General features: G+C 45.2%; 1 protein-coding gene across 3 annotated transcripts in view; it reads left to right on the top strand.

The window, feature by feature from the left end:
• The window catches only part of CREB3L2 (cAMP responsive element binding protein 3 like 2), a 127,647-nt gene that overhangs the window by 89,146 nt on the left and 20,003 nt on the right, over positions 1-18,498 (top strand). For all 3 annotated transcript variants that reach the window (XM_063725455.1, XM_054558800.2, NM_001131078.1), the window contains 5 exon segments: positions 398-485; positions 4,998-5,182; positions 7,590-7,736; positions 9,417-9,475; positions 12,250-12,318. In XM_063725455.1, coding sequence (XP_063581525.1) covers positions 398-485; positions 4,998-5,182; positions 7,590-7,736; positions 9,417-9,475; positions 12,250-12,318 — 548 coding nt within the window.

The following is an 18,498-nucleotide window of genomic DNA, read 5'->3' as shown; positions in this document are numbered from 1 at the left end:
TGGAGTGCAATGGTATGATCACAGCTCGCTGCAGCCTCAAATTCCTGGGCTCAAGTGATTCTCCTGCCTCAGCCTCCCAAGTAGCTGGGACTACAGGTGAACGCCATCACAACTGGCTAATTTTTGTATTTTTGGGGGAGATGGTGTCTCACTATGTTACCCAGGGTGGTCTCATTAAGTTTGGAGGGTCCTGTCAGCTGTAATGCCAAGTTTGGCAATGAGAAAAAGGTTAAGAACTAAAATAACTCCCTGTCAGGGAAGCTGCCTACACTCAGCTATTCTCCAGGATAGGCAGGGCTGTCCCGAGAGGAAGACACAGGTGACAAATAGCTCTCCTGCGTGTGTCTTCAAGGCTGTGATTGGTTTTTAAAAATTATATTTGAAATTCTTCCTCCAGGTTGATTCCTCGTGCCAGACCATTATTCCTAAAATTAAGCTGGAGCCTCATGAAGTGGATCAGTTTCTAAACTTCTCTCCTAAAGAAGGTCTGTCTGCCCTCCCTGTGTCCCCTTGGGTTATGGATATGGTCTCTGAGTCTACAGAGAGGGAATATGGCGAGAGAGCTGGGATAAGTTTGTACTACAGATGTAGCTGGCTTTATGAAATAGCTCTGTTCTTAAAAAATAAAAATTTTGCTTCCAAATAAAAATTTTGCAAGCTAAATATTATTTTCCCATATATGCACGTGATTAAGTTTCAGCTAAGTGTTACCATACTTTTGCTTCTAGCCAGGGTGATATTTTTCAAAACTTTTATGGACTGCTACTACAAACACTATCGAACAAGAGAACTGCAGCCCTTATTCATCCAGGTGTGAACCCTATATAGCCCCACAAATCAACAACCATCTACAAAAGCACCTTGCTTATTTCAAACAACTCTAGTTTCAACTCTTTGTGAAGTAAATTCACAATTAATTATGTGGCCAATTCATTGTTTGTAAACATTGACTTTGGATGACAACTATTGCAAGGAGCCCCCTCTCTATTTGGTTATGTTCATGGTTCACAATTGTGCATCTTTTTGGGCTTCTTGACATCCATCCATTTAGAATTAACACATCCTTGAGATGATCATACTTTTTTTTTTTTTTGAGACAGAGTCTCACTCTGTTTCCAGGCTGGAGTGCAGTGGCACCATCTTGGCTCACTACAACCTCTGCCCCCCAGGTTCAAGCCATTCTTGTGCCTCAGCCTCCTGAGAAGCTGGGATTACAGGCGTTCGCCACCACACCCAGCTAATTTTGGTATTTTTAGTAGAGACAAGGTTTCGCCACATTGGTCAGGCTGGTCTTGAACTTCCAGCCTTAGGCAATCCTCCCGCTTCGGCCTCCTGAAGTCCTGGGATTACAGGCATAAGCCACCATGCCTGGCCAAGGTTGTTATATTTCTATATTTATCTTTATGTCAGTTTCTTTCTGAGTTTCTCCCTCTTTGTTCTCCTGTGAAGCCCATAGTTAGGAATCCTGGATGCAGACCCCTGAGCCTCATAAGGTCTAATGAAGCTCTCTCTGCCTTGCGTATGCAGATTCTCCTGCATACATCCTGCTCTTCTCACTTCTGTGCCTTCAGTCATGCCATCACTTCCCTTTTCATTCATACTTTTTATTTATTTATTTTTTGTGTGTGAAACAGGGTCTTACTCTGTTGCTCAGGCTGGAGTGTAGTAGTGCCATCATGGCTCATGGCAACCTCAACCTCATGGGTTCAAGCGATTCTCCCACCTCAGCCTCCCAAGTAGTGGGGACTACAGGCATGCACCACCATGCCTAGCTAAATTTTGTATGTTTTGTAGAGATAGGGTTTCACCATGTTGCCCAGGCTGGTCTGAAACTCCTGAGCTCAAGTGATCCTCCCATCTTGGCCTCCCAAATTGTTAGGATTAAAGGCATGTGCCACCTCACCCAGTCCCATTCATACTTTCAGTACAAATTTCAAAGTATAGTTCATTACTGTGGTCAACAAATAAGAAATTGGCTTATACAGTTGTCACCAAAAAGGTGTATTTGCTACAGTATATAAATGTGAGGATGTTTACATATGAGCACTTCTCATGAAAATATCATCTATCTTCATTCTATTAGAAACTAGCTCAGGATTTGGTTTGTAACAATGTAATCAGGGCTGGCCCTTTATTTGCCTTTATTATCAATAAAGAAAGGATTAAATTTTAAAAGTTAATAATACTGAGTAGAATCCATATCGAGACACTATGTCTTTGCACTGAGTGACAGACAGTAGTGCCTTTCAGCTTTATATACTGCTTCAAAGTAATTGCTTTCATTTGTATAACACCAGTTATTACTATCAAATGCATCTTACTCTTTTAATTTATGCTGTGATGTGGTTCAGAAGTGTCATCACCATAACAATGAATCCCATAGTGGCTTCTGAATCCAGGGTTATTAGAGGAGAAATGTTTCAAGAATGAAGTTAAGGACAGCCCTTCCTCATTATCCTTGATAAACTGAGATAAGGAAATTCAATATCCTTGACTGCATCAGTTTCTAGGCACAGTAGCTTGTTGTCCCCAGAACTTGCAGTAACCCAAAAGCGGCATTTCAAATGATATTTAGAAATCTGATCCTGAGGCGCCTCTGGCCAGCTCTGTAGCTCTTAATAGGTAGGAAAGACAAGATTTTACTTGCTTCACTTGCTTCACATTCTCTTTCTTTTGTGGGGTGCCCTCTGCTTGGACGGGAGAACAGTATTAGAATAATTTGGCCCCTACCAAGTGAAAGGGACAGGGTGGCTCTAGGTACTCTGGGCTGGTTCTTGGGAATGTAACAGCACAGAGCCCCTATTAGGTTCGTCTGCTTCCCATTTTTTTGTTTGTTTGTTTGTTTTTAAACCATGAAGTGCCGTAATATTCACGACATTCAAGAAACCTTGATTAACACGCTTAGGACTCCTCCCTCTTAGCCAAGCACCTGCATATTTTCCTTCCTGGACTGCCTGCACCTGTGGCAGGAGTAGTGGGAATAGCGCGACTAGGATTATTTTAGCATATTCTTCAGCTTTAAGAGTGCCCACAGAGACTAAAAAGCCCAGGGACCTCTTTGGCAAGACTGGCAGAGAAAAAGGGAAAGAGGAAACATCTAGAGAAAAGCTGTATGTGGCAGAAAGAGAAAGAAAGGGTGAGAGAGAGGGAATAGCAATGAGAGAGAGAGAAGAAAAAAAGCATGCCAGGGCCAGGGGGACCAGGGTTGGCTGAGGGGGCATTGCCTGTTGTGGCCTCGGCTGTTCAGGTATAACTGCAGGAGAGAGATGCTGATTGCTGCTCATCCTCTCTGAGGGCAGTGTATTAGTCCGTTTTCATGTGCTGATAAAGTACCCGAGACTGGGCAATTTATGAAGAAAAAGAGATTTAATGGACTCACAGTTCCACGTGGATAGGGAGGCCTCACAATCATGGCAGAAAGCGAAAGGCACATTTTACAAGGCGGCAGGCAAGAGAGAAAATGAGAACCAAGCAAAAGGGGTTTCATCAGATCTCATGAGGCTTACTCACTACCACAAGAACTGTATGGAGGAAACTGCCCCATGATTCAATGATCTCCCACTGGGTCCCTCCCACCACCCGTGGGAATTATGGGAGCTACAATTCAAGATGAGATTTGGGTGGGGACACAGCCGAACCATATCAGGCAGCTATGGGTAAGGTCATCTTTTTTGGGTCAGTTGTTGTGTCTCAGGAGGGCCCTTCCCATCCATAGTATGTTGGGTGGTCTCCATTGGAAGAAGGGACGAGGAGGTGATGTGCTGAGGCTTCCCATGGCCTTCAGCAGTTAGTTCTCTGGCCGAGCAGACCCAGCTGTGTGGGCCATGCCCACTGCGGGGCTGCTATACAGAGGAATCCATTGTCCTGGGGGCTCCAGGAGTGAAGCGTTTACCTGCAGTTATCTTGGCTGCAGGTAAACTTGGCTGCAGAAGTTACCTTGGCTCAGTAGCAGTGGCTGGTACAACAGAAATGTGCACTGTTGAGAAAGAACAGTGAGACCCAAGAGTGCTTTCATTCACGTGGAAGCCTGGTTGGATTCCTCCTTCAGAAGCCCATCTCTGCTGCCCTGGAGATGCCTGATGGACGCTGACCAAGGCTCCATAGGCCCTGGCAAAGAGGGTGTTGTGCCTCCCTGAGGAAGGACGAAGGAGACTTTAGAGGAGAAAGTCCCCCCACTGCACTCTCACTTATTTTTCCTGTGCTCACTCCCCTGTCTGAAGATGGATTTCATGTTTTCTGAATGAAGAATGCCTGGCGTCTTGCCTGCAGGCATGACCACGCACATTGCTCCAGAAACAAACCGGCTTTTTTCAAAGCAGCCACTCCGGCTTTTTGAGACAGATTCTCGCTCTGTCACCCAGGCTGGAGGGCAGTGGTGTGATCTTGGCTCACTGCAACCTCCACCTCCTGGGTTCAAGCAATTCTCCTGCCTGCCTCAGCCTCCCAAGTAGCTGGGACTACAGGTGTGTGCCACCACACCCGGCTAATTTTTTTTGTATTTTAGCGTGATCTCGGCTCACTGCAATCTCTGCCTCCTGGGTTCAAGCGATTCTCCTGCCTCAGCCTCCTGAGTAGCTGGGATTATAGGCATGTGCCACCATGCCAGGCTAATTTTGTATTTTTAGTAGGACAGGGTTTTGCCATGTTGGTCAGGCTGGTCACAAACTCCTGACCTCAGGTGATCTGCCCACCTCAGCCTCCCAAAGTGCTGGGATTACAGCCATGAGCCACCTTGCCTGGCCCCTGGTCGCATGTTTATTGGTTTCTTGTATACACTTCCAGTGTTTCTTTTTGCCAGTATAAGCAAATGTGGGTCTATATCCTCTTTCTCTCCTTTTTCATACAAAAGGAGGACTCCCGTATCTACCCTCTGCACCTTGGAGATCTGCCCGTGTCAGCTCATGGAGGCCCCTCGCACTTTAGTTCACTGTGCCACAAATCAGTTGTGTCCTGATTTGTGGCTCTGGGATGGATGAGATGTGCTTCCTTTTTTGCAGCCCCAGTGGACCACCTGCATTTGCCACCCACCCCCCCGAGCAGTCACGGCAGTGACTCAGAGGGCAGCCTGAGTCCCAACCCACGCCTGCACCCCTTCAGCCTGCCTCAGACCCACAGCCCCTCCAGAGCTGCACCCCGGGCCCCCTCCGCCCTCTCCAGCTCCCCTCTCCTCACGGCTCCTCATGTAAGTATGCAGCGGGCATTCCTGGACCAAAGGGAACCCTCTCCATTCATTCCCATGGGGCTGTATCCAGAGCAGGACCACTCAAGGCTGTTTGGTTTTTACTTTGTCAAGAAGTTTCTGTTTAATGGCGAAAGCAGAGTGATGTCAACCCTAAAGAACACTTTCTAGGGACTGCCCGCACATCTCACCTTTTACTACCACAATTCTCTTCCTTTTCACATGCACACTTCCAGTTTTTATTCATATGTTTATTTTACAGAGCTATAGGCATGAGGAATAAAAATTTGGGGTTTTTCTCCTCAAAGTTCTATCATAAATATTTGCATTAATTTAATGGTCCTTGTCACCTATATCATAGGAAATGCCTTTTATATTTTAAATAAGCAATTTTTGGTGAACTTAAAAATTACTCTGAGATTTATTTCTTTGATGCTTAAAGGTCAAAAACAGTTTAAGCCTTTTCTGTGTGTCGTATGACTCTTAACCCAGAAACTCAGATCAGACATCAAGACCCCTCGTTCATCCCTCACATACATGAGGACACCATAATAAAGAAGAATAGATCACTAACTTCTTATTGTTCTAGGAGTGAATTGATTTCTATGAAATTTTAAAAATTATAATCAGCTATTTTGAATTTACAGTCTCACAACTAGAAAATTTAAATGAAATGAGATGTTTTAAAATTCTGTAGGTACCATCCATCCATTAATTAACATAACTTTGAAAATTTATATTGATTCTGTCCCTGAAAGTTCTACATCTGTAACCACACTCTTACATTTCACTGTTACTGAGGACAAGGGAATTCACCCTTCCACTCTTTCTTCACCTTTTCAACTTGAACCTGACTTCACTTCTTGGATTACTAGAATAGCTTGTATCCTATATACCTGTGTGTGCTACTATGATCTGTCCATTCTACATGTTTATGGAGGAACTCTTCCCCATGTCAGATGCTTGCCCAACAACTATGTTGTGTTTCCCTATTACCTGTTGGCACCAAGCCCTGACACCTTTACTCATTATCAGGTATCCAACCCTCCACTGCTTCAAGAACTCCTTACCCACACTAGGCAGTGGCTTCTTCAGTGACTTTTCAAAATACTGCCTTTTGCTTAGAATGCACTCCTCTCTCTTATGTAAATCATCCCCTTTCTTTCAGGAGGCCCAATTCAAATCTCATCTCCTGCCCTAAACGTTTCCTGATCACACAACTCATAGCAGTGTTCTCTTACTTCAAATTTTTAGTACACCTTTAGGTAATGTATTAGTCCATTTTCATGCTGCTGATAAAGACATACCCAAGATTGGGCAATTTACAAGAGAAAGAGGTTTAATTGGACTTACAGTTCCACGTGGCTAGGGAAGCCTCACAATCATGGTGGAAGGCAAGGAGGAGCAAGTCATGTCTTACATGGATGGCAGCAGGCAAAGAGAGAGCTTGTGCAGTGCAACTCCTGTTTTTTAAAACCATCAGATCTTGTGAGATTCATTCACTCTCACAAGAACAGCACAGGAAAGACTCACCCCATAATTCAGTCATCTCCCACTGGGTCCCTCCCACAATACGTGGGAATTATGGGAGCTATAAAATGAGATTTGGGTGGGGACACAGAGCCAAACCATATCAGCTAAGATTACAGTTTAGCATTTAATTACTCTTATCCTTTCATGGGTATCGATTCAGTCTCACAGTCTTGATCACTAGCTACTTGAGAGATAGGGTTTGTTTTGAGTCCTCCATGGCATTTAGTATGGAGCTAAAATGCAATAGGGACTCTGTTTGATGAATTATAAACATGCCATTCTACTGTGGGTTCCATGAGATGCGCTACTGTTCTTGTCTTCATTGCTGATGGACATTCTGAGACTGCTGAAGCCAGAAGCTTCTGTGGAAAGAGTCTGCAGGTGTGTCCCTGGGTGCTCTGCACCCTTAGCTAAAAGTGGAGGAGAAATGACTCCTGGTGTGTAGAGAGCACCTTATAAAATTGCATTTTCAGTAGGAGAACAACAAAACTCTTGCACAAAGCAGGGCTGCAAATGAATCCTTCATCACTCCAAGGCCAGGAAATCTCTAGGGATGTGAGAAATGACTTCTCTGCTTTTTCTTTTCATGTTTTCGCGAGTGGGGTGCTTCCTGGGAAATAATGGGTGGAGGCTTCTTTCTTCTTTCTTCTTTCCCTTGAATTATAATCCATAGGTTATAACACTCACATGGGGGTGTCTTCCCCATCTTCCTATGCCCTTCAAAATACCCATCTATCACCCAAAGCAGATGGGGCCTCCTTGTCTCAGAGCCTTCTGTAAGACATTGTAACAGATTCTCATCACCCCATTGGGAGGTGATTCTTCAGTGGTCCCAGTTCTTTTTCTTTGACCCTTTTCTGCTCCTTGGTCTGCACAGAAACTGCAGGGATCAGGCCCTCTGGTCCTGACAGAGGAGGAGAAGAGGACCCTGATCGCTGAGGGCTATCCCATCCCCACCAAATTGCCCCTGTCAAAATCAGAGGAGAAGGCCCTGAAGAAAATTCGGAGGAAGATCAAGAATAAGGTGAGCCCTTCAAATCTAGGCACTTCTAGAGCAGGGACATGAGCAGAATCGAGTCAGCATCCCCTTCCCTGCCTTCCCAATGGCCAGCACTACCCCATCCCATGGTGGAGACCAAGGCCCAGCCCTTCCCTTCCCTAAGCCCTGGGAGGAGCACCCTCACCACGTGCCCCTCTCTTCCTCCAGCCCATCCCATCCCTCTTGAGGCCAGCAGACTCCCAAATCAGTATCTACCTCCTTGGTGTCCACGATGATACATTCAGGGGTGGGAGGAAGCTATTAGAATTTCCATCTAGTTTTTTTTTTTAAAAACTCAGCCTTTTAAATTTTGGGTGTATGATATATACAATAGTTTCCTCTAGTAGACATATATGTACTATATGTATCTATATAAAATACAGCATATATATGTATTATATATATATAAGATACAAATACACTGAGAGTGCTTGGTTAATTTTTTTTTTTCTTGGTAGGGTTTTGTGATTACAAAACGTCTGGAGTTTGCTGGTCTATATTTGGACTCAGTAGTATCCTACCCCTGGGCCCCTCAGTGCTGAGCAGGGCTGATGAAAACCAGGGGGATGGCTGAGGCACAGGCCTACCAGGAGGGAGGGGGCAAAGAGGGAAGGAAGACAAGAGCTTAGTGTCACCCTATCCATGTGCGGAACCAGCAGCAAGTTGATGTATGACCAAGCCAGCTGTCTTATTTTATAGACGTAGTTCAGCCAGCAGAGGTCCAGGAGTTAAACTCATTTATCTGAGACCACACTGATGGTTTGTGAGCCACATGTTCTGGCCTGGCTACTCACTAAGTGTCCATTTTCTTCTTTTCTTTTCTTTCTCTCTTTTTTTTTTTTTTTTTTTTGATACAGAGTCTCACTCTGTCACCCAGGCTGGAGTGTAGTGGCATGATCTCGGCTCAGTGCAACCTCTGCCTCCCAGGTTCAAGTGATTCTCCCACCTCAGCCTCCCAAGCAGCTGGAACCACAGATGTGTGCCACCATGCCCGGCTAATTTTTTTGTTTTTTGTTTTGAGATGGAGTCTCTCTCTGTCACCTAGGCTGGAGTGCAATGGCACAATCTCAGCTCACTGCAACCTCTGCCTCCCGGGCTCAAGCGATTCTCTTGCCTCAGCCTCCCAAGTAGCTGGGATTACAAGCACGCACCACCACGCCCAGCTAATTTTTGTATTTTTAGCAGAGACAGGCTTTTACCATGTTGCCCAGGCTGGTCTTGAACTCCTGACCTCAGGTGATCTACCCGCCTTGGCCTCCCAAAGTGCTGGGATTACAGGCGTGAGCCACTGCGCCCGGCCATTTTTTTGTGTTTTTAATGGAGATGGGGTTTCACCATGTTGACCAGGCTGGTCTCGAACTCCTGACCTCAAGTGATCCGCCCACCTCAGCCTCCCAAAGTGTTGGGATTACAGGCGTGAGCCACCGCGCCTGGCCACTCAGTGTCCATTTTACTGGTGGCCCGGTTTGTAGGAAAGTAGGTGTGAGTTTGGCAGCTGGAAACCCGGGAGGACAGACTAGTTGATGAACCAGTAGGTTAAACAAATGGCAAGCAGCTTGCAGAAGTGAGCAGGGCTTTGGTGACTTCTACGCTAACTACCTCCCGTCTTAACTGGTTTACTTACAGAGCTGGAAATTAATCATTCTCCTCTCACCCCTCTCTCAGATTTCTGCCCAGGAAAGTAGGAGAAAGAAGAAGGAATACATGGACAGCCTGGAGAAAAAGTAAGCCTGCTGGCAAACTGTTGTGTTCATCGGGCAGTATGCACAGAGAAATATGGGTGTGCGGAGAATCGGGGAGAAGCAGTTCAATTCCTCTTTCTGGCCACCTTGGAAACCCGGTGGTTTATCAGCTGTGGTTTGCCTGCCACCTAGTGGTTATTTGGAGGAGATGTCTGTAATAAAGCAAGCAAGAAGTAAAAGTACCTTAGTAGGCGTTTGAATCATACATACCACTGCCAGCCAAGGACACCGGAGTCCTCAGAGACTTCCTTTCAAACACATACAAATATTAACATTCCTGCACATTCCTGGAACTTCTAGCAGGAGAAGCCCTGTTTTAGCCGAAAGGAGCAGTGCTACTTAATCAGTCCCCATTGGCCATGCTCCCTCATGCTCTAGAGAGGGCACATAGGGGAAGAAAGATGTCAGGTTGGCAGCCTTTATTTTCCAGCCACTACAATTCATGGTTTTTTTTGCAAAAACACTTGAAGGCAATCTTTGTTCTTTTGAAAAGTCTGTAATATCAGGCGAGATGTTAGAAAAAGATGAATTAAATACAGTTTACTCTTAGCCCTAGAAGTTAGTTCTTCAGCTAACAAACCAAGATATTTTTAAGATGGGCATGAGGCCCCAGACCCAGAAATGAACTTCATGTGGATCTGGGGAAAGGAGTGGCTGGTGGTTCCTGGCTGTTTCTCAAAGTTACTATTGAAAGTTTAGTGCTTCTATCGCCTGACTTAAGTACTGGTAACGCAGCATTAAGTATAGTCGGCTCTCCATATCTGGGGGTTCAGCGTCCTCAGATTCAACCAACCATGGGTCTGAAATATTCAGAAAAAAACCTCAATAGCCTGGGTGTGATGGCTCACTCTTGTAATCCCAGTGCTTTGGGAGGCCAAGGTGAGAGGATTGCTTGAGCTCGGGAGTTCAAGACCAGCCTGGGCAATGTAGCCAGACCCCCTAAAAAATAAAAAAAAATTAGCCAGGCATGGTGGTGCACATCTGTGGTCCCAGCTACTCAGGAAGCTGAGAGGGGAGAATCACTTGAGCCCAGGAAGTTGAGGCTGCAGTGAGCTGTGATTGTGCCACTGCACTCTAGCCTTAATGACAGAGTGAGACTCTGTCTCAAAAAACCAAAACCAAAACCAAACAACTCAATAAAAAAAAACCACTACAACAATAAAAAATAATACAACTATAAATACAAGATAACACATATTTACATAGTATTTACATTGTGTTTGGTATTATAAATAACCTAGAGATGATTAACATATACTGGAGGATATGTAGAGGTTATATACAAATACTACACCATTTTTTATCAGGGACTCAAGCATCTGGAGATTTTGGTATCTGTGGGGAGTTCTGGAACTAATCCCCCCTGAATACCGTGGGAAGACTGTAGTCCCATGCTGTCCCACCATTTTCTATGGGCATCCAGGGTCAAGATGTTCCTATGAAAATCTCTTTACTGTCTCTTTTGGGCATGCGTGCCCCAGCACCGGGATTCCTAGTCCTGGGCTTTCATCCTGCCCTTTGCTTAAGTCTCTTCACTTCTTATCAGTCCTGGTAAGAGTGTAGCCGGGAGTATCCAGATCACCGTAGTATAGAGGGAGAAGTATGATGGGCATTGAGAATACTAGGGAGGAGGTGAGAGGAAAGAGGGTTGTAACACCCTAAAAGAGGGTCATATTTTGTACCGTCCCTATTCATCTTTCATTATTCAGGCACTTGTCACTCAGCTCCCTCTTTTTTTTTTTTTTTTTGGAGACAGAGTCTCGCTCTGTGGCCCAGGCTGGAGTGCCGTGGCATGATCTTGGATCACTGCAACCTCTGCCTCCCAGGTTCAAGTGATTCTTCTGTATCAGCCTCCCAAGTAGCTCGGATTACAGGCACACAGAGTCTCGCTCTGTGGCCCAGGCTGGAGTGCCGTGGCATGATCTTGGACCACTGCAACCTCTGCCTCCCAGGTTCAAGTGATTCTTCTGTATCAGCCTCCCAAGTAGCTCGGATTACAGGCACACAGAGTCTCGCTCTGTGGCCCAGGCTGGAGTGCCGTGGCATGATCTTGGATCACTGCAACCTCTGCCTCCCAGGTTCAAGTGATTCTTCTGTATCAGCCTCCCAAGTAGCTCGGATTACAGGCACACACCACCATGCCCAGCTAATTTTTGCATTTTTAGTAGAGATGGGGTTTCACCATGTTGGCCAGGCTAGTCTTGAGCTCCTGACCTCAGGTGATCTGCCTGCCTCAGCCTCCCAAAGTACTGGGATTATAGACATGAGCCACTACACCTGGCCCCAGCTCCTTCTATTTTTCTTTTTTTTTTTTTTGAGACAGATCTTGCTCTGTCACCAGGCTGGAGTGCAGTGGCGATCTTGGCTCACTGCAACATCCGACTCCTGGGTTCAAGCGATTCTCCTGCCTCAGCCTCCCGAGTAGCTGGGATTACAGGCACGTGCCACCACGCCCAGCTAATTTTTGTATTTTTAGTAGAGACAGGGTTTCACCATGTCAGCCAGGATGGTCTCTATCTCCTGGCCTGCTTTGGCCTCCCAAAGTGCTGGGATTACAGGCATGAGCCACCATGCCCGGCCTTTTTTTTTTTTTTTCTTAAGTCTCTTCATCCTTCTTTCCATACTTTCCCACACTTCCATGGGGTGGCAGATCCCCCCAACCCTCCTTTTCCTCATCCCCACCTACCTCCACCCTAGCTCCTAGCTTAGTGTTTCCTCTATGGATAATAATTTTCTTCTTTCTCCCTCCTTTGTAGAGTGGAGTCTTGTTCAACTGAGAACTTGGAGCTTCGGAAGAAGGTAGAGGTTCTAGAGAACACTAATAGGTGAGTGTCACTGGACTGAGAGCTGATTGCACTGCCAATGGAAGGTGGAGAAGGAAGAGGATAGAATCCAGAACCAGCGAGGGCAGAAAAGTGGAGGAGGTCACAGTGAAAGTGCAGTTGTGCTGAGATGCTCAGCATGGCCAAACTCCATCCACCCGCTCCTGCTACACACACACATGCACACATACATGCACACGTGCTACTCTTGCACACATACAAACACATATGCACACATGCTCCCATGTTCACATCCACAATACACATATGTACACACTCATGTGCACATACATGTACACATACATGCATATTCTTTACTTTTCCTGAATGATATAGGATTGAAGAAGAAGCTGATCATGACAAGGACTATGACTAGGGGGTTAAAAAAGAGGCTTGGAGGAGAATAAGATCAACAAGCCTGATTCTCCTGAAAATGACATGAAAATTTAGAGGTGAACAAGGAGGCTCCGGCTACTTCATTATAATCTAATTTTAGTAGCAAATGATACTTATTAGTTTAAAAAAAGAGAAAATCATTGTTTTGTTTTTTTTTCTTTTTTTTGAGATGGAGTCTTGCTCTGTCGCCCAAGCTGGAGTGCAGTGGCATGATATCGGCTCACTGCAAGCTCTGCCTCCCGGGTTCAAGTGATTCTCCTGCCTCAGCCTCCTGAGCAGCTGGGACTACAGGCACGCGCCCCCACGCCCGACTAATTTTTGTATTTTTTTTTTAGTAGAGATGGGGTTTCACCATGTTGGCCAGGATGGTCTCAATCTCCTGACCTCATGATCTGCCCCCGCTTGGCCTCCCAAAATGCTGGGATTATAGGTCTGAGCCACTGCGCCTGGCTGAAAATCATTGTTTTTTAAATTAGTTTTTAAAAATTAGCTAGTTTATTAATTGCATTTCAAACCCATTTTACAAAAATTGTAACGGTACCAACCTCTAGCACTTGCTGTGCCAAGTGCTATTTTAAGCACTTTACAGCTATGAACTCATTTAGCCCTATGAGGTGCCATTATTATCATCCTCACTATATAGAGGAGGTAACTGAAACTCGGAAAGTTTAGGTGATTTGTCCAAGGTCACACAGTAAGTGCTAAAGCTGCATTTGAACCCAGGCGATCTGGCTCTGGAGCCTGGATATGGGAGGAATATATGGAGGTTTACGCCTGGCTCATATGCAAGAGAAAGGGGTGAAAGTGCAGGGTTAAGAAACTGGCTTTTGGGGAGTTTCATCCAGAATGTATGTGTTCATGTGCACACATGATACATACCTGTGCTGTGACAATTATTTCTTAGTCAGAGACTCCTGTCACCCTGAGTGTTAGAGATCCAACAAATTAAGCAGAGATAAATGGACTTACTGGGTAAACCAAAATTTAATCAGATTAAGGGTCAGCATTAATGCCCAATAACAATTGTGCAAATATTAAGGGATCAGTTTAAATCTCTTTGCATGTTATTTGATAATAACGAATGAATTTAATTCCCGTTTCCTGATTCTTTATGGTTTGTTGCTCAAAAAGCCAGCTAATGTAGACATAAGCTAAAACTACCGCCAGTGGGATCCCCCTGAAATTTTCTCTGCATTTCTGGGAATGTGTGCTCAGATAGCAGTCAGGGGCAGTTCACCCCAAGTGCTCTGTAAGACAGACTGCCCAAAGGAAGGAAGCGCCACCAACTTAGCATGGCATTACCTTGATCTCATGAGGCAAGGGAGCTGGTTTCACTGCTTGCCTTTGGCCGTTAGTCTCCTGGGGCTTCCTCTCTTTTTATCGCCACTTCCTCTCCCCTGGGGGGATTGCCCGAGGCGGCTCTGGTTCTCTGGATCCTGCTCCCCCAGCCAGCATCTATATCCATGTTTTTAGCCTCCTGAGCCGATAGGCGTTCCCGGCACCCATCCTGGCACTTGCTCCCGCAGCAGCCCCAGGTTCATGGGTGGGTGGGACAAATCCTGGCCAAGAATTGGCGAAAAAGGGAAGAGCAAAGACCTCCTTGGAGTTTGTGTTCAGGTTTCGTCCGCTACAGGCTCAGTGGCTCAGTGTCAGGCCTTCCTTTGGCCACATGGGGGCAGCAGAGGCACAGCAGGGATGTGCTGGGGAGAAGTCGGGGTGTGTGAAGGAGAAGGACCGACCCACTACCTTGCCTGGGAAGTCTCTCCTCTCCTCTGCAGGTGGACTGTGCTGCTTGTTCGTTCCTTCCTTCCTTCCTTCCTTCCTTCCTTCCTTCCTTCCTTCCTTCCTTCCTTCCTTCCTTCCTTCCTTCCTCCCTCCCTCCCTCCCTCCCTCCCTCCCTCCCTCCCTCCCTTCTTCCTTCCTTCTTCTTTTCTCTTCCTTTCTTCCTTCCCTTCCTTCCTTTCCCCTTCTCCTTCCTTTTTCCCCCCTCCCTCCCTTCCTTCCTTCCTTTCTGTCTTTCCTTCGTCCCTCCCTTCCTCCTTCCCTCCTTCCACATTTTTATTTTTGTTTGCTTGTTTGAATCAGATATCCAAATAAGGTCCATGTGTTCAAACTGTTTGATATGTCCATTACATATCTTTTTGTCTGTAAGTTCTCTTGCATGTCTTTGCTGTTATTTAGTAAAGGCCTTGTCAGTTGTCCTATAGAGTCTTCCGTGGTCTTAGTTTACCTGTAATGTCCTTGTGGTGTCCGTTAGCACAGTCCTTCGACCACTACAGACTCTACTTTGTTTGGTTTTGGTTTTTGGTAAGAATTCTTCATAGGTTCCGCTACATGCCTCCATCAGAAGGAACATAAAAATTGGTTATTTGGTTTTCCACAATGTATACTCATTGGCTAGAGAGATGAATACATTAGGGGTTTGAAAGTAGACTCATAGAATTCTATCATTTCTCCTCCAGTTATTAGCGGAATGTTTTTCTAAAGCAAGACTCTTCATCATTAATGAACATGGGTGCACACGTAACTCTATGAGATGCTGATTTCATTGTCTTTGGGTATATACCAGCAGAGGGATTGCTGGGTTATATGCTAGTTCTATTTTTAATATTTTGAGGAACCTCTACACTGTTTTTCATAATGGTTTTACTAATTTACATTCCCACCAACAGTGTGAAAGGGTTCCCTTTTCTCCACATCCTTGCCAACACTTTTCACGCCTTGTCTTTTTTATAATGATCGTACTAACAGATGTGAAGTGATATCATGTAGAGTTTTGATTTACGTTTCTCTGATGACTAGTGTCAGTGAGCACCTATTCATATACCAGTTGACCATTTTTATGTTTTCTTTAGAGACATGTCTATTCAGGTTCTTTGCCCATTTTTTAAAATTGGTTTTTTTTTTGATATTGAGTTGTATGAGTTCCTCATATATTTTTAATACTAACCCCTCGTGATGGTTTATATGGTTTGCAAACATTTTCTCCCAATCCGTGGGCTGCCTTTTCGTTTTGTTAATTTTTGTTGTTGTTGTGCAGAAGCTTTTTAGTTTGGTATAGTTTTACTTGTTTATCATACGTTTCAGACTTAAGGAAGATGCATACATAATATGTGCTCCTTGTAAAAATAATTTAGGAAAAAAAAAGAATCCTTTCACTCAGAGGTATCTATGTTTTGGAATATCTTATGTGTACATATTTATATTGTGCATACTTCTTTGTTAAGAACTATTTACACATAACAAAACACTGGACATATTCTCATACATTTCTACAGGATCTTTGACTCACCATTAAAAATAATCTACCTTGATCAGGTGCAGTGGCTCATGACTGTAATCCTAGCACTTTGGGAGGCCGAGGCGGGTGGGTCACCTGTTGGTCAGACATCACCTGACCAATATGGTGAAACCCCATCTCTACTAAAAATACACAAATTATCTGGGCATGGTGGCAGACGCCTGTAATCCCAGCTACTTGAGAGGCTGAGGCAGGAGAATCACTTGAACCCAGGAGGCAGAGGTTGCAGTGAGCCGAGATTGTGCCATTGCACTCCAGCCTGGGTGACAGAGGGAGACTCCGTCTCAAATAATAATAATAATAATCTACTTCATGCTATTGGGATCTGAGCCTTCCCTGACAGTCTGCTGTTACTGAATGTGACCAGGGCTAGCTTAGCCACCTGTTAAAGCAGGGAAAGTTTTTTGTTTATGTGTTTTGTTGTCAGTGTTATTAAGGTATAATTGACAAAATTGCATATTTTTACAGTATACAATGTAACGATTTGATGTATGTGTATATTGTGAAATGATTATCACAATCAGGCTAATTAACACATCCATCACTCCACATAATTACCTTTTTTTTCTTTTTCTTTTTGGTGCCAATGCTTAGGAGCTACTCTCAGCACATTTCTAGTATGTAATATGGCATTTTTAATTACAGTCACCATGCTATACAGTAGATCCTCAGAATGTATTTACCTTATAACTGAAAGTTTGTATTCTTTGACCAGTTCTCCCACTCCCAGCGCCCAGTGACCACCTTTCTATTCTCTTGTTTCTGTGAGTTTGACTTAAATTTTTCTTAGATGTAAGTGATACCATACAGTATTTGTCTTTGTCTGGCTTATTTTACTTACAAAGAAGGACAAGTTTGTCGATGTTCCTCTTCCCGTTGGCCTCCTTTCCTGTACTCTGTGCCTTCCCTTGAGTCTCAGGAGTGCAGTGGCACCGTGTGTCTTCTTCTCCCATTTCTTCTCCCTCTTCAAGACTCACCTTTCCTGGTGGACAACACTTTTATGGTAGTAATGGCCGGCAATGGATTCATCTGTGATCTTCCCACAGATCGTTGTAGCGGGGACCTCCTAAGCTCATAATATTTAAGACCAGTTGCTTTTAAGACCTGGCGCCGTGGCTCACGCCTGTAATCCCAGCATTTTGGGAGGTCGTGGCTGGTGAATCACCTGAGGTTGGGAGTTCGAGACCAGCCTGATCAACATGGAGAAACCCCGTATCTACTAAAAATACAAAATTAGCTGGGCGTGGTGGCGTGTGCCTGTAATCCCGGCTACTCAGGAGGCTACTCAGGAGGTGGGAGAATCACTTGAACCTGGGAGGTGGAGGTCACGGTGAGCCGAGATCACGCCATTGCACTCTAACCTGGGCAACAAGAGGAAAACTCCATCTCAAAACAAGCAAACAAAACCAGTAGCTTTTAATGTATTTTGGCTTAAGAGGGAAATAGATAAAAGCAGGGCTGCTTTGCTCAATCAGGGGGAATGGACCTACAGTTCCTCTAACTGCTCTTCCCCCTTTCTCTTTGTTTTCTGCCAAGGGCCTCTGTGGTACTCAGAGAACACCACAGTAACCAAATGACTGATGTAAGCATTGGCAATGCCCTGCCCTAGAGCCAGCGTGGGGAGCTGGTGATTGGGGCGCTGGGCAAGGGAAGACGTTGGGACCCTTTACTCACATCACCCCATGTAGGTGACCAGTGTTTGAGCGGTGTGCAGGGCTGGGCTGGGGAATGCACACCGGTGTGTGTGTTCCTGTTGATGCTTCTCATATTATCATCCTTCAGAGGCAGCTGGACGGAAGTAGAACAACTTTGATAAGTGAACAGGATCCTGGGTCACCAGAAATGGGGGGTGGAGAGGCCTTGGGGGCCATTGTTTCATATGCATGGCGTGGCAGGGAGGGTGAGTGGCTGTTTCATCATTGACCAAATGAAAGAAAATGATACCTCTTTACTTTTTTTCCGCTCCTATACAATACCCCACAGGGGACTTTCCCATCTACCCAGATGAAAATTTGTGCTCGGATTATGAGTCAATCCTGAGTATGGTTTTCTTTCTTTCTTTTTTTTTTTTGTACTGGACTCAGCAGCAGCCACCTAGCCTATTACTGATTTCTAGATGAAAAGATCTTTTATCTGAGCTATGGAAAGTGGAAGAGGACAGGGCCAGGAGAGGAGATGAGGAAGTCTTCTTCATCTTTCTTCAGTTTTTCTCTGGGAGCCTCTGGGAACAGAGCTGAAGCGGTGTGAAAGCACCTTCACACTTCCTTTGCTGAGGTGATCCGCTAATTGCATGCTATCAGGAAATGTGTAAGATGGGAGTGAGATGGTTTCCCAGGGGGCCCTTCTTCCTGTGCTCCATCAAGAAATACATTTTCACTTGCCAGTGTCTGAGCAGTGCCCGTGTGTGGCTGCTAGAGAATCCTTCTGGCTTTTCTAAGTGAATGCACCTCTCTAAGCTGCAAGCTCTCTGGATGGCCCCACCCTGG

This window comes from Pongo abelii, chromosome 6 (assembly GCF_028885655.2).
Source record: "Pongo abelii isolate AG06213 chromosome 6, NHGRI_mPonAbe1-v2.0_pri, whole genome shotgun sequence".
Classification (NCBI taxonomy): Eukaryota; Metazoa; Chordata; class Mammalia; order Primates; family Hominidae; genus Pongo; species Pongo abelii.
This window is presented reverse-complemented; position numbering and strand designations above follow the sequence as displayed.